We start from the raw sequence: 16,885 nt of genomic DNA, 5'->3' as shown, positions 1-16,885 counted from the left end.
GACACAGTTAAATTACTTGAAAACAATTTTATTTTCTCAAGGCTTACTTACTTTTAAGCTTTGTTAGGTGAGATGAGAGGAGACTCAATTCTGAGGCTACTTTTCCCCCAGTATTGATGTAATATTCTTTGGAGTATTCTATCCAGTGCTCTCTGTATTATAAGGTTTTCCATTTGGCTGGAGAGGAACATAAACTCTTTCTGACCCTTTTTAAAAACAGTGATTGTTTCACTTGCACTTGTCACCTGGTTCTTTCCCCAGCTTGAGGTTGTTTCCTCATCGTAGCTTAGCTGAAGACTCAAGGAGAACCCTCTACAGATGTCTGGTGTTCTCTCTGTGCATCTTTCTGCTCACAAATTCTAGCCTTGAATTCACAGCTCGCTCTCTTCAATTCAACAAGGAGACCACCAGGCTCTTCTTGGGTTTCCCTTCCTGCTCTGTCTCCTGGAAACTCTCCAGGCTAGGCAATCATAAAACTCACCTCATTTATTTTTCTCCTCTGAGATTACTGTCCTCAGTTACCTATTTTCCAGCGTCTCAAATCTGTTGTTTCATTTATATTGTCCAGTTTTCAATTGTTTAAGGCAGAAAGAGGATAAATCTGGTCCCTGTTACTTAACCAAGGCCAGAAGTGGAAGTCTTAGGTACATACTATATATCTCTTACCTGCCATTCTTTTTCATGCTTTTCTTTTTCCTAGCATAGAATGCTTTTCCTTCTTTGATTAATTTAACTCCTCTTAAGTCTTCAGATTTCAACTTGGAGGAACCTCATTTGTGAAGCTTTCCATGACCTCCACTGATAGAGATAATCACTTTCTCTTCTGTATTTCAGGTTCCCTTAGTTTCTGGTACTTCTGTATATAGTACTTAATAATGGATTATTTGATTATTTATCTCCCCCAATAACATGTCGCAGGCATCCTCCTAGGTATTTTATATATTTTATTTTAAATAATTTAATCCTCACAGTACCTCATGAGGTTGTTGCTATCTTGATCCCCACACAGTGCCAGTGCCTGCCTTGAAATAGATATTTTAATAAATTTATGAATGCCTGAAGATAATTGAAGTACATCCAGAAGATAGTGATTAGAGTGTTGAGGAGGACTCAAAATGATGCCATGTTTGGAGTTGTTTAAGGAACTGGAGATGTTTAGCCTGGAGGAACCTGAATACCATCTTCAAATGTTTGGAGGGCTGTCACATAGAAGAGGGATTACACAAGTTCCCTATGGCCCCAAGGAGGTAAAATTAGGACTAGTGGTGAAAACTACAGGGAGATATTGTACCTTCATTAAAGGGAGAATCTTTAATAAATAGGGCTCTTTAAAAGTAGAGTAGTTAGCCTTGGAAATTTCCTTTTTACTGGGTACATTCACTGATATGTTGCACGTCTATTTAATACAGTCAGCTGTAATGTATCAATGCTGGGCTTGAAGTTACACTCTCAGCTCTTTAAATCCCATCCGGTAAGATTTAAGGGTCAATTGCAGAGTACCTGCCATTGCCTAGCACAAACTAGGCACTTACTTAGTACCCTTACCCTTGGTGGCCAGCACTGAAAAGGCAGGTAATTTAATCAACTGTTGAGAATTTGTCTGAGGTTATGTGATTCTTTGAGAACCTTGGCTCATATATCTTAATTTTATTCTTTTGTCTGGATGTTCTTTGTCATTTATAACCACGTTTGTGTCATGGCTATTCATTATTTACCTAAGTAGTCTTAAAAATAATTGATGAAGACAAGTGTGAGATGAAAAACATTTTTCTAATGTAGTTTTTGTGACTGTGAACGTAGAAAAAAGAATTCAAGCCCTCTGCTTAGTAGAGCATAAAAGTGTTGTTCTTGTGTGCCAGTTCATTTCTTTCATTAATTTAGCAAATTGGTTTTGTGTGTCTGTTATGCTCCAGGCCCTGTTAGTCAATGGGGATACAGTAGTAAATAAGGCAGGCCCTGACTTAAGGAATCTACATCTCCTAGGCAAAATAGACAAATAGTGAAAATGCACTGTGTTAATTGTTATAATAGATTGAATGTAGGGTGTTATGGATGCACACAGAAGATGATCTAACACTGTTTTAAGAAAGTTTAGGGGTATCAGGGGAAGTATCATGGGAGAAAATAATATATAATTTGAGACCTGAGGACAAGTAGGAGTTATTCAGGCATAAAATAGTGGGGAAGAGGAATATTCCAGAAAAACGTCTAATAGCCAAAGAGAAAATACATTTGGAGAACTGAAAACCTTTAGTATACCTGGAACATGGAGTTTGTTGGTAGAGTGACAAAAATGAGACTGGATAGTCAAGCAGGGACTAGATTATGAACAGCTTTGTGACTAATATTAGAGTCTAGACTTTATCATAAGGGATATAGGAAACCACTGGAGTTTTTAAAGTAGGAAAATGATTTGACCAGATTTGTATTCAGAAAAGTCATTCTGTCTTTCTTAGTTGGAAGTTAATAGGTAATATGTAAAACTGAAAAATCAAGAAAAAGTACAGACATGTTATTGAGAAAGAAGGGGATAAATATTAGAAGAAATAACTAAAAGAACTGAGGGTGGTTGGTCTTAGGACTTGGGAATCAGGGTAGGGAAGAGTTAGGTCAGGAACTGATTTTTTTTCTTCCTGTAAAAGCCTTGTAGAATGATTTAACTTTCTTAATCTATGTGCAGTGTAGTACAGTGGTTAAGAATATGGATGCTAAGACCAGACTGCCTGGGTTGAATCTTGCCTCCACTATTTATAAATTGCTTAATTTCTCTATGATTAAGTTTTCCTCTCTGTAAAAATGGGAATAACAACAGAACTTATAGAATTTTTGTGAGGATTAAATGAGTTAATACAAATAAAACACTAAAACAGTGCATGGTGTGTAATAAACACTGAGTTTTAGCTGTTATTCTTACATGTCAGCACTGTTCAGGTACTAATATATAAGGAGGATAGACAAATTTACAATCGTGGGGCATTTTTTAAATGTTGCTTTTAGTAATCAAGAGAACAAGCGAACAAAAAAGTCAGAACAGGTATAGAGTTCATCAACATGATTATTAAGATTAATCTAATGCACATATAAGGAATGTTGTATCTAACAACTGTAGAGTACACATTCTTTTCAAGAACCCATGGAACATTTGTAAAATAGACCAAAGAAATTCTCAAATATTAAAGAGTGAAAATTATGTAGATAGTGATGTCTATTCACAATACATTTAAGCTAGAAGTCAACACAAAAGGTAATTGTAAAATTCCTCATAAAATTAGAAATTTAAAAATACACTTCAGATGAACCCATAAGTCAAAAAAAGAATCATGATTAAAATTGGAGAATAGTAATTTAAACTACTATGGATCAAAATTTGGGATGCTGTTTAAGATCAGTTAAAGTTCTACATGTGGGGCTTCCCTGGTGACGCAGTGGTTGAGAGTCCGCCTGCCGATGCAGGGGACACGGGTTCGTGCCCCGGTCCGGGAGGATCCCACATGCCACGGAGTGGCTGGGCCCGTGAGCCATGGCCGCTGAGCCTGCGCGTCCGGAGCCTGTGCTCCGCAACGGGAGAGGCCACAGCAGTGAGACGCCCTCGTACCGCAAAAAAAAAAAAAAAGTTCTACATGTGTATTTTAGAATAGAAAACCTAAAAATTAAGGAGTTTTTATTTCAGGAAACTCAGGGAAGAAAAATAGAAAAGTAGAATTATTAGCATAGGAAACATTTCAAAAGCCAAGTTCACAGGCAGTGGCCAAGGGCTAGTTCCCATAAGCAGGCTAAAGATCAGGTCTGCTATGTTAACTTTTTCCAGGACATTAAGGATTTGAAACTATGGGGGCTTTGATACACTGCCAGGAGGAGAGTAAATTGGTACATCCACTTTGGAAAACAGTTTGGCGTTATCTAATAGTTAACCCTGCATTTCCTCTCCTAGATATATGTGTTATAGAAACTACTACACTTGTACCATGACACATATATAAGAATACTCAGTCTCATTATTGGTAACTGTCCAAAACTGTAGAATAGGTAAATTATCACAATAGAATAGTACAGTATAATAGAATACAACATGAAATGAAAATTAATCAACAGCTACGTTGATATGAATAACTCATAAAAGTATTCAAATGATCCTGTTTATATAAAGTTCCAAAACAGACAAAACTTAAATATATTGTTTAGGAATACACAAATAAGGGTTGTAAGACTATATAATACACTGTTCCATACATACCATAGTAGATGTTCAATAAATATTTCATAAAAAATCGATTTTATCTCTGAAGCAGAAATGGTGAATACCAATTTAAAAAGAAAAGTCTAATAGAGAACAGACTTGTGGTTGCCGTGGGGAAGGGATGGATTGGAAGTTTCGGATTAGCAGACACAAACATATATAGAATGGTTAAACAACAAGGTCCTACTGTATAGCACGGGGAACTATATTCAATATCCTGTAATAAGCCATGATAGAAAAGAATATAATAAAAGAATATATATATATATGTATAACTGAATCACTTTGCTGTATAGCAGAAACTAACAACATTGTAAGTTAACTATACTTCAATAAAATAAATTTTAAAAAAACGAAGAAAAGTCTAGCTTTTATTATATATTGTAGGGAGTAAGGATGGAAATAGTAAAGATAGCTTTGTTTATAAAGTTTCTTCTTACTAAACAAGAGACCCTTTTTCAGGCTTTTATCTTGACTATCAATAGATGAAATATGGAAATTAAATAAACATCTATGTATTAAACATACATTAAACCAGCATCTGTAAATGTGCATGTGTGTCAATTCCAAAAGAAATATTTGGGCTTCCCTGGTGGCGCAGTGGTTGAGAGTCCACCTGCCGATGCAGGGGACACGGGTTCGTGCCCCGGTCCGGGAAGATCCCACATGCCACGGAGCAGCTAGGCCCGTGAGCCATGGCCGCTGAGCCTGCGCGTCCGGAGCCTGTGCTCCGCGACGGAGAGGCCACAACAGTGAGAGGTCCGCGTACCGGGAAAAAAAAAAAAAAAAAGCCAAAAGAAATACTTGCAACCCAAGGGGCTCTGGAATTATTTATTTATACTGAACTCATCTTTCAAAATAATTCTGGTGAGAAGCCATTAGAATGCCCCATCTTCAAAAACTAGTATAGCATCAAGTTAATGAATGTTCTTTCAAATAAACTGTTACTATTGACTATTACTATATCTAACTTTTTAAAATTGCCAATGTGTATTTTTTGAAATTCTCATCCTGATACTGCCTTGTGACTGTTAGGATGGATGACTTAACAAGGTCCTTTATATAATTTATCAGCTTTTATATTTAAAATAATGTTTGAAAACTACTTAAGTCATCTAAACTCCAAGAAGGAAACCAAATTTTTGCCTGAGAAATCCTTTTCACAGTGAAAGGCTTTAAGTGGAAGTGGCAAACTCAGATGCCTGTGGTGGCCACCGAGGTAGTAAATGAGAGGAGAAGGATGGGAACTGTGGCAAATCTAGATCACATAGTCCTCCCTCTCTGAACAGGGCAACTCCTACTCAACTCTATAGCCATGAGGGAATGTGGACTGTGGTGCGAAATCTTCTAATTTTTAAAAATATGTCATATATTTGACATTAATTCAGAACTTTTAAGCACTATGCAAGTGATCCAAAACAAGTCTGTGGGCAGGATCTAGCTGCCAGGTTATTAGTTCACAAATGATTTTAAAAGGATATACAATTTTGGTAAAATAATTTTCATTGTGTTTTACATGTAGTCGACAGAGGTACGTTCTTGGAGACACAGCAATGCAGAAGATGGCCAAGTCCCATGTTTTCTTAAGTGGTATGGGTGGTCTTGGTTTGGAAATTGGTAAGCAGTATTTTTCTTCATAATTTTATGTGATGCTTTTGAGCAACATAATTTAAAGAATTTAATTCCTTTCCCTTGTATTATTTTCTATAAAGGAAATTAGATCCAAAACCTTGATCAGGTTCAGTTTTGATTTTGGGTGGGGGGGCAGCTGGGGCAAGAGTATTTCATACTGTTACATTCTTCCACAAGGAACCAGTAATGACTCTCCTGCTTCTCTTTTTGTGATGTTGATAGTTATTAATGATCTTTCTCTGTATCCATTAATTCATTATGGTAGAGCACACATGCACACATTCATAACAGCATGTCTGGAAGCATACACTGAAATTTTAAGAATGATTATCTCAATGTGGTTTGATTATGGAAAATTTTTTTTTCTTTTTGTTCATCCATGTTTTCTAAGGAACCTATATTTCTTAGGTAGTAAAAAGTTAAAATTATTCAGAGATTTAACCAAACTCCATGAAGACATATCTAATATACAATTCCTAATATTAAGCTATTCCTTTTTTTTTTTCTTCCCCCTTTATAGCAAAGAATCTTGTTCTTGCAGGGATTAAGGTGAGTAAATGTCCTTGGTAAGAAGAATTGTTTGTTTGTTACGAACTCTTTTTTTTTTTCCTCTCATCCGTAGTGGTAATATTAGTTACACTTTGGCCTAATTATTGCTTCTTCATTTAGTAGCAAAATTGTCATAATTCTCTATTTTCCTCCTTTTAAAAAGCTTTTTATTACAGAAAATTTCAAAATTATCCAAAAAAAGAGAATAGTGTTAGCAAAACCCCATGTATCCATCATGCACCTGCAGTTATTAGCTCATAGACAGATTTGTTTCATGTATCTTCTTCCCATTCCCCACTGCCCCCAACTGCCAAATTATTTTAATATCAATCTCAGACATCCTATTATATCATTCTTAAATATTTTACTATAAACCTCTAAAAGATAAGGGTGCCTTTTGAAAACATAACCACAGTATCACTTCCACACCTAAAAACGTTAACAGTTTTTTAAGATCATTGTGATCTTTAAACAGAACTTAGCAACTTAAACAACAGCATTTACCTCAGTTTCTTTGGGGCAGGAATCAGGTGCAACTTAGCAGACTCCTCTGAGGATCTTTCACAAAGCTCCAGTCACCAATATTGGCAGGGCCTGCAGTCATCTTGAGGCTAGGGAAAGGATCTGCTTCCCAAACCTGCCCATGTAGTTATGGATAGGATTCAGTGGCAAGGTTGTGTCGTTCAACTTTCCCACCTCAGTCCCTTGCTGGCTATTAGTCGGAGGTCACCCTCAGTTCCTTGCCATGTGGCCCTCTTCATAGGGCAGCTCACAATATGGCAGCTTGTTCCATCGGAGTAAGCAAGCAAAAGACAAGAAAGGGAGGGGCTTCCCTGGTGGCGCAGTGGTTGAGAGTCCGCCTGCCGATGCAGGGGACACGGGTTCGTGCCCCGGTCCGGGAAGATCCCACATGCCGCGGAGCGGCTGGGCCCATGAGCCATGGCCACTGAGCCTGCGTGTCCGGAGCCTGTGCTCCGCAACGGGAGAGGCCACAACAGTGAGAGGCCCGCATACTGCAAAAAAAAAAAAAGGGAATGTGCTAGCAAGATAAATCTCAGTCTCTTGTAACCTAATCTCAGAAGTGACATTCCATCACCTATGCTGTAGTCCTTAAAAGCAAGTCACTAGGAGGAGACAGGATTGCACAAAGACCTGAATATCAGGAAGTGGGAATCATTGGGTTATCTTTGAAGCCTGCCTACCACAATCGTCAAGTATCTAGTTAGAGTCCATATTTTCCCAGTCGTCTAAAGAAAGAATTTTTCTTAAATTTGTTTTGTTCTAATCAGGATCCAAGTAAAGTCCATATACTGGACTTGGTTTCTTTGAATCAATAGGTTTCCCTTCCCTGATTCTTTTTCTTTCTTTCAGTTTACTTTTTAAAGAAATCAGGTCATTTTTCACGTGTACCTCCATCTCTGTATTTCTTATAAACTGGTCATTATATCCAGAGAATCAGATTCAGATTTGATTCTTTTGGCACTACTGCTTCACAAGTGATATTGTGTTCTCCCATCAGGAGGAAATAATATTCTGTTATCTTTTTTTGTGATTATTACTACCTATTAATGATCACTGCCTAGATCATTATTTTATTGGGGCTGTGATATTCTGTTTCTGTCATTTCTATTTCATTTATTAATGGGAATAATATTTTAGAAAAATTTCCATTCATCACTTGTTTGGTTTCGCTACATATAATTAGTACATGTGTAAAAGGCAAGATAAATACTTGATTTTCCCCCTTTATTTACTACTTTTCAAAATCACTGGTTTTCTCTGATCCCTCAACAGTGACAGGTGAAACTTGGGTGGTATGTGTGTATGTGAATATCATGATGGATTTAAACGTATTTGATGTGTTTTGAGTCATTGATGCTCAGATTGTTTCATCTTTGCTTTGGGGGTACTTCTTGAAGTCCTTGAGTCCTTTTGACACTACCCCAGTATTCTTTGGTTGTCACTGCCTGTAAAGTCTTACCAGTGGACAGAGCTAGAACATTCATTGTGAATGAACACTGAAATTTCTGAGTTTCAAGTTTAGGATTACAGGGTACTTACTTATTTACTTCTTAGATTTTATATTTGTCTCTCTTCTCTTACTATAAGGTTTTGGGTCTTAATGACATGAACCTGATTACTTATTTGCTTTATCCTATATTATATCCTGTTATATCTATGACATAGTTTTGGAATAACAGTTCCAGCATTATTAATAACAATATGATTATTGAAAACAGTTTAAGATAAATTGTTTTATCCTTAGTGTCCCATCTGGATTTGGCAGACAAATTAACCGCTTTCTTAAGTCACTTTAAATAATTCCTTTGTGTAGTTATGCAACAAATTCAAATAGATAGTTTTGTCCATTTATTCATTTTACTTTGGATTTTTAGGGATTGCTTTTTTAATTTGATTTAGTTTTATTATTATATGAGACATATAATTCAAAGTCAAATTTATAAAGCAAAGTATATTCAGGTAAGTCTAGCATCTCTCTACCCTATTTCCTCCTTCCCTTATTAGATTGCCTTCTTTTTTTAATCTGTTTTTAAATATAAGCAAATACATACATATAGACATGCAAATCTGTATGTGTGTATGTACATATTTATCCCCACCTGCCTTTCTTAGGTAAAGTGCCATACTTCTACCTTGCTTTTTATCACATACCAGCATATCCTGGTATTACTCCATAGTGATAAATATATTTTTTCACTTATTTTTTTCATAGCTGCATGAATATATGTTGTGTTGATGTATCATACGTAATTATACCCAGTTCCTCATTGGTGGACATTTTGATTATTTTCAGTCTGTTGTTATTACACATAGTGCTGCAGCTAAGAGTCTTGTACATATGTATTTTTGTATTATTTCCAGTGTGTCTTTGTGATAGATTCTTAAAAGTGGGATTGCTGTGTCAAAGGAGAAATGTACTTGTCATTTTGCTAAAGAACGCCAATTTTTTTTCCTTTGAGGTTTTGTGCTACTTCATATTCCCACCAGTAATGTATGAGAATGCCTGATTTACTTCACTCTCACCAATTTGGATTTATGCCATTCTGATGAATGAGAAAAGGTGTTTCATTCTTGAGCAAGGTTGAACATGCTTCAATATTTTAAAGGGCCCTATGTATTTCTTTTTCAGTATACTCTGTGTTCATGTACCTTGCCCCTTTTTCTATAAGATTTGTGGCTTGAAATATAAGTTAAAAATATATTTTCCAGTTAGTCAGTTTTCTTTCTTACTTAGAACATGACCGTTTGGAAATGTTAGTTTATGTGAATTTTTAAAATCTTTGTATATATGTTGATCTGTATAATGTGCTACTTTTCTAAACTTAAATTCTCTTACTGTTTTTTAAAGTAGTTTTTCACATAGCATAAAGGCACCCTGGTGATGTAAGTGCATGGTAATATGCCTAATTTATTCATTTTTTTAAAGTCAACTAGGGTTCAGTACTATCTGAAAAATAAAGTACATATACACACACCTACAGCAAGCATATAGTATATCTATTTGGAATTACAATATTACCATCATGTTAATTATTTTTTACTTAATTAATTGAGAATTGTTATTGATAAATGTCATAAGTGGAAAGTATTATTCTTATTGTCATCAGTATACAACTATCGTTACATGAACGTCTCTGTAACTTGGAATTACAATTTTACTGTGTTAAGTAATCAAAACACTGCTTTTAACATTTGTCTTATCTCACTTCACAGTTGACAGTTGAATAATGAAGCTATATTCAAGTTAATGTAACAGTAATCTCTACCAAAAAAATCATATACCAGCATTAAAAAATTATTTTGCGTTATAAAAAAAATAAAGTAGTTTTTCCATGAACTTTTTTGGGTTTCCAGATGTATATAGTCATATCGTCTGTGAATGGATCTAACTTTATAACCTTTCCAATTACTAGGACTTTAATTACTTTCTATTGTCTAATTAGATAATTCTTCCAAGTCAGTGTAAATAGTATTGGAAATAGTGAGCATCCTTGTCTTACTCCTGACTTTAACAGATAGTTTTCTCTTTTTTGAAGGCACTTACAATTCATGATACAGAAGAATGCCAAGCATGGGATCTAGGAACCAACTTCTTTCTCTGTGAAGATGATGTTGTTAGTATGAGAAACAGGTGAAGATAAGATATTTTGATGTATTAACATAGGATTTTTTTTTTCTTACTGTTGTAGTTACTTAGAATATTTTCTGTATCCAGAACACCAGTTCAATCATAGTTGTTTAACTCATAACCATAAATTCACTCTACTGTAGATAAGTAAGTGTTGACATTTAATTATTTATATTTGTCAAAAATTTAATACATTCACATTGCTACCTAGAAATGCATTTATTTAAGATTGTTTAAGTAGGTCTTTATTATTACTGAATCATTAAGAGCCTTAAGGAGCATTGACCTATAAGGGTACACTTTGAGATTATGTGACTTACTATGGAATATGACAGTGTGCTACATCTCAAGATTGTATAGTAAAAATAAGTTTTAACTTCTTTTATTCCTCTCCAGTTTAAATTCCCATGAAACTTTGTAACATTCATGTTCTTCTGATGTCATCAAAGTGTCCAAGTTTGAAAGATTGAGTATATTTATTGAACAAAAGAGTAGTAAAAGTCTTTTTTCTTTTTCTTTTCTTGTTTTAGGGCTGAAGCTGTACTTCAACGTATTGCAGAATTAAATCCATATGTTCATGTCACATCATCTTCTATTCCTTTAAATGAAACTACCGATCTTTCCTTCTTACATAAATACCAGGTTGGTACTCCATTTTATATTAGATGTTATTGACAGACTCCAAGGCAAATCATTATGTATTAATATAGTATAACTAATTTAACCTAGTCTGTTGAGCAGCTCAAAAAATTTCAGGTAAAAAGACTTAGACTAATACATTTCAGGTGCTTCGTTTTAGGGAAAGGGCCTAGTAACCACTCACAAAGTAAATATATTGGTCAGCTATTTTCACAGTAATGTACATGAAAAACTACCCAAATTTAGTGGTTTATAGCAACATGTATTTCTTTCTCATGCATCTGCATGTCAGTTTGAGTTCTGCTGTTCTAGGCTAAACTTGAACTCCACAATCTGGGTTCTGGTCCGTGTACCTCTCTTCTGGGACCAAGAGGCTACCTAAGACATGGTCTCATAGCAGTAGCAGAAATGCAAAGGAGTGAGTGTAACCATTCAAACACATTTTAAGCCTCTGTTTGTGTTGCTTCCATTAATAGTCTGTTGGCCAAAGCAGGTCACATGGACAAACCCAAAGTGAAGGAGCAGGAAAGCACACTATACTCTTCCTAAGGCCATGGGCAGAGAGTAATGTATAACCCAGGAACAAGGAAGTAAATAATGTGGACCAACAATTCAGTGTAAGTCAGGTAACAAATAAAAACAAAATTTCTCAGCACCTTGAAAGTTCTAAAAGTGACTAGATTGACCCTGATTTTCCCTGTGATTAAATTATGATGTTATCCATCGTCTAGGGAAAAGCACTCCTGTGTTTCTTTAAGATCTCAATACTTCTGGCACTTGTGTGACTATATGCATGTGGGTTTTCCCCCCAACACCATCAAACAATTCTCCAACTCTCTGGACACCTAGCTTGGTGTCCTACAGTTTAATCCAGTTCTGATACTGTCTGCCTGGAGAAATAGTGTTAGATTCCACAGGTTAAGGGCTCAGTCCCACAAGAACCCACACCCTCCAACCCCTTTATGACTCCAATTTCAAGTCCAGGTTGTTACCTGTGCTTCTGAGGACTGGCTATAAATCAGAGGTTTCCACATCCCCTTCCTCAGGTTCAATTAATTTGCCAGAGCAGCGCACAGACTCAGGAAAAGAGTTTACTTACTAGATCACCAGTTTTTTGTAAAAGGCTATAACTCAAGAACTGCCAGATAGAAGAGATTCATAGGTCAAGGTATAGGGAAAGGGTTGCCAAGCTCCCATGCCCTCTCCACGTATGCCATGTTCACAAACTTGGAAGCTCTCTTAAGCTCCTGGTTCAGGGATTTTTGTGGAGGCTTCATTATGTAAGCATGAATGAGTAACACATTGGCCGTTGGTGATTAAGTTAGTCTCCAGCCCCAGAGGTCTGGGAGATAGGGCTGAAAGTTCTGAACCTCACATCCTAAGGTTGGTTCCTCTAACAACCAGCCCCCATCCTTAGGGGCTTTCCAAAAGCCCCTCATTAACATAAACTCAGGTGTGGCTGAAAGGGCTTGTTATGAATAACAAGACATTCACTTCATCTTTATCACTCTGAAGCTATTTCAGGAAATAGGACAAAACTAAATATTATAACAAAAGATGCACCTATAGCTCTTATATAGGAAATTACAAGTGTGGTAGGAGCTATGTGGCAGGAACCTTGGATGAAGACCAAAATATATATTTCTTACTATAATCATAATATCACACCCACTTAAAAATCAGTGTAGACTTCCATTCTTGACTGGATAGCTTGAAATCCATCCTGCTACAGAGATGCTTCATAGACTGTCTACAATAGAATTGCTTAATAGACTTCCTTTTCAATGATTACATGAGGTCAGAATATGTAAGGGAGGTGCTCAGAGACCAAAAATGAATAGGTAGCTAACAGAAGACCAGTTAACTGTTGGCTGTGGTCATTTTCAGGGACAGGGTTTGCCTGTATCAGTAACCACATTTCTTGTGAATTAATGGTCACACAAAAACGATAAATATTTGTCTATATGTGATGGAAAAGTGTAATTGAGACATACCACCTTTTGTAACTCTCTGGAACCTCAGAAAGCTACACCCTTAACGAAAGGGTGTAGGAGAACAATCTTTGCCCATCAGAACAAGAAGCTTGTCTGTTTTCTTTTGAGCTCTGAATAAAAAAAAAAATCTTCTCTGGGAGTTCATAACAATAGGCCTGCCCTCACATAAGTTTGGAGTAAACTTTATAATCCGTTGTATTCTAAAATTTCGCAAGCTGAGAACTTAACATAAAACATAGTACTGCCCCTGTCCACCTCCCTGTGGCTGCCCGGCTGGCCGAAAAGTTTCTCCAGGTGCAGAATTCCGGTCTTCGTGACCACCAGCGCGAGTGTGCGCACCAGTCAGGAGCCAGCCTGCCCGATGGCCCGGGGAAATGGATATATCAGAAACTGAAGCAAGAAGGTACTCGGCAGAGGGTGGAATCAAGATGGTGGACTAGGAGGATGCAGAATTCGTGTCTCTGCACAACTAGGGCACCTACCAAGCACCTGTGGTGGACCACGGACATATATGAGGACGGGAGGAAGCCCCACAGACTGGGTCCTAAGCAAAGGCCCCGCCCCACGCTTGAACGTCACCCTGCCTAAGCCCCGCCCCCAAGGCCTTTTCCAGCTGTGTGGGCCCTGAGCCTAGGCCCAGCCCCATGCTCAAACGTCACCCCCCGCACCAGCCTAGGTCCCGCCCCACCCTAACCCCACGCCTGCCTAAGTTCCATCCCTGCCTAAACTCCGACCCCATAGCCACGGCTATTTTTTTCCTTCATTTTTTTCCTCTCTTCCTTTTTCCTTTTTTAGATTGAAGTTCTATTCTACCTTGTTGATTCACTGTTGTTCATTCATTTATATTTTATTTTTCCTAATCTTTTATTTTTCTAATTTTATTTTATTCTTTTTTTTTTTTTTTTTTTTTTTTGCGGTACGCGGGCCTCTCACTGTTGTGGCCTCTCCCGTTGCAGAGCACAGGCTCCGGATGCGCAGGCTTAGCGGCCATGGCTCACGGGCCCAGCCGCTCCGCGGCATGTGGGATCTTCCCGGACCGGGACACGAACCCGCGTCCCCTGCATCGGCAGGCGGACTCTCAACCACTGCGCCACCAGGGAAGCCCTAATTTTATTTTATTCTTTATACTTGTTATTGTTCTCTTCTTTTGGCTTGTTCCCCTGCCCCCTGCCCCGCCCCTTTCTTTTTCTGTTATGGTTTTATTTTACCTTCTGGCAGTTGTTTCAATTATATTTTTATTTTTCCTAATATATTTTTTATCTTTCTAAATTTATTTTGTTTTTTATTCTTTGATATTGTACTGCTTTTTAATCTTTCTTTTTTTTCTTTCCTTTTTTTTTTTTTTTTTTTTTTTTGCCACGCCCTGCAGCTTGCAGGATCTTGGTTCCTATTTCAGAGGTTGGGCCCGAGCTCCTGTGGTGCGAGCTCTGAGTCCAAACCACTGGACTAACAGAGAACCTCAAACCCCAGGGTATATTAATCGGAGTGAGGCCTCCCGGAGGTTGTAATCTCAGCACCAAGACCCGGCTCTATCCAACTGCCTGCAAACTCCAGTGTTGGAACGCCTCAGGCCAAACAACCAGTAAGACAGGAATACAACCCCACCCAACAACAACAACAAAAAAAAATGACAAAAAAATGTGTTACAGATGAAGGAGCATGGTAAAAACCTACAATACTAAATAAATGAAGACAAAATAGGCAACCTACCTGAAAAAGAATTCAGAGTAATGATAGTAAAGATGATCCAAAATCTCAGAAACAGAATGGTGAAAATACAAGAAACATTTAACAAGGGTCTAGAAAAACTAAAGAGCAAACAAACAGTGATGAACAACACAATTACTGAAATTAAAAATACTCTAGAAGGAATCAATAGCAGAATAACTGAGGCAGAAGAACAGATAAGTGAGCTGGAAGATAAAATGGTGGAAATAACTGCCAGGGAGCAAAATAAAGAAAAATGAGTGAAAAGAATTGAGGACAGTCTCAGAGACCTCTGGGACAACATTAAACACACCAACATTTGAATTATAGGGGTCCCAGAAGAAGAAGAGAAAAAGAAAGGGTCTGAGAAAATATTTGAAGACTATAGTTGAAAACTTCCCTAACATGAAAAAGGAAATAGTCAAGTCCAGGAACCTCAGAGAGTCCCATACAGGATAAACCCAAAGAGAAACACACCGAGACACATATTAATCAAACTATCAAAAATTAGGTACAAAGAAAAAATATTAAAAGCAGCAAGGGAAAAGCAACAAATAACATAGAAGGGAATCCCCATAAGGTTAACAGCTGATCTTTCAGCAGAAACTCTGCAAGCCAGAAGGGAGTGGCAGGACATATTTAAAGTGATGAAGGAGAAAAACCTACAACCAAGATTACTCTACCCAGCAAGGATCTCATTCAGTTTCAACAGAAAAATTAAAACCTTTATAGAGAAGCAAAAGGTAAGAGAATACAGCAAACCAAACCAGCTTTACAACAAATGCTAAAGGAAAGTCTCTAGGCAGGAAACACAAGAGAAGGAAAAGACCTACAATAACAAACACAGAACAATTAAGAAAATGGCAGTAGGAGCATATTGATAACTACCTTAAATGTAAATGGATTAAATGCTCCAACCAAAAGATATAGACTGGCTGAATGGATACAAAAACAATATGCTGACTACCAGGGACCCCCTTCAGACCTAGGAACACATACAGACTGAAAGTGAGGGGATGGAAAAAGATATTCCATGCAAATGGAAATCAAAAGAAAGCTGAGTAGCAATCCTCATATCCACAAAATAGACTTGAAAATAAGACTATTACAAGAGACAAAGAAGGACACTACATAATGATCAAGGGGTCAATCCAAGAAGATATAAGAATTGTAAATATTTATGCGCCCAGCATAGGAGCACCTCAATACATAAGCCAAATGCTAACAGCTGTAAAAGGGGAAATCAACAGTAACACAATCATAGTAGGGGATATTTATACCCCACTTTCACCAATGGACAGATCATCCAAAATGAAAATAAATAAGGAAACACAAGCTTTAAATGATACATTAAAGAAGATAGACCTAATATTTATTGGAAATTCCATCCAAAAACAACAGAATACACTTCTCAAGTGCTCATGGAACATTCTCCAGGATAGACCATATCTTGGGTCACAAATCAAGCCTTGGTAAATTTAAGAATATTGAAATTGTATCAAATGTCTTTTCGGACCACAATGGCATGAGACTAGATATCAATTACAGGAAAAAAAAAACTAAAAAATACAAACACGTGAGGAGGCTAAACAGTATGCTACTAAATAACCAAGTGACGACGACCCAAAACCTATGGGATGGAACAAAAGCAGTTCTAAGGGGAAGTTTATGGCAATACAATCCTACCTCAAGAAACAAGAAAAATCTCAAACAGCCTAACCTTACACCTAAAGCAATTAGAGGTAGAAGAAGAAAACAACCCAAAGTTAGCAGAAGGAAAGAAATCATAAAGATCAGATCCAAAAAGAAATGAAAAAGAAGTGAAGAAAACAATAGCAAAGATCAATAAAACAAAGAGCTGGTTATTTGAGAAGATAAATAAAATTGATAAACTGTTAGCCAAACTCATCAAGAAAAAAAGGGAGAAGACTCAAATCAATAGAATTAGAAATGAAAAGGAGAAGTATCAACTGACAC

The 16,885-nt window shown here is 37.0% G+C and overlaps 1 protein-coding gene across 2 annotated transcripts in view; it reads left to right on the top strand.

The window, feature by feature from the left end:
• The window catches only part of UBA6 (ubiquitin like modifier activating enzyme 6), an 81,328-nt gene that overhangs the window by 11,724 nt on the left and 52,719 nt on the right, over positions 1-16,885 (top strand). For both annotated transcript variants that reach the window (XR_009564029.1, XM_030880679.2), the window contains exons 3-6: positions 5,760-5,854; positions 6,390-6,418; positions 10,477-10,571; positions 11,099-11,210. Coding sequence is in view for 1 of the 2 variants with exons in the window: in XM_030880679.2 (XP_030736539.1) it covers positions 5,760-5,854; positions 6,390-6,418; positions 10,477-10,571; positions 11,099-11,210 (331 nt within the window). In the remaining variant the exon portion in view is untranslated. The remainder of the gene's footprint in view (positions 1-5,759; positions 5,855-6,389; positions 6,419-10,476; positions 10,572-11,098; positions 11,211-16,885) is intronic.

The sequence above is a fragment of the Globicephala melas genome, chromosome 5 (assembly GCF_963455315.2).
Source record: "Globicephala melas chromosome 5, mGloMel1.2, whole genome shotgun sequence".
NCBI lineage: Eukaryota > Metazoa > Chordata > Mammalia > Artiodactyla > Delphinidae > Globicephala > Globicephala melas.
This window is presented reverse-complemented; position numbering and strand designations above follow the sequence as displayed.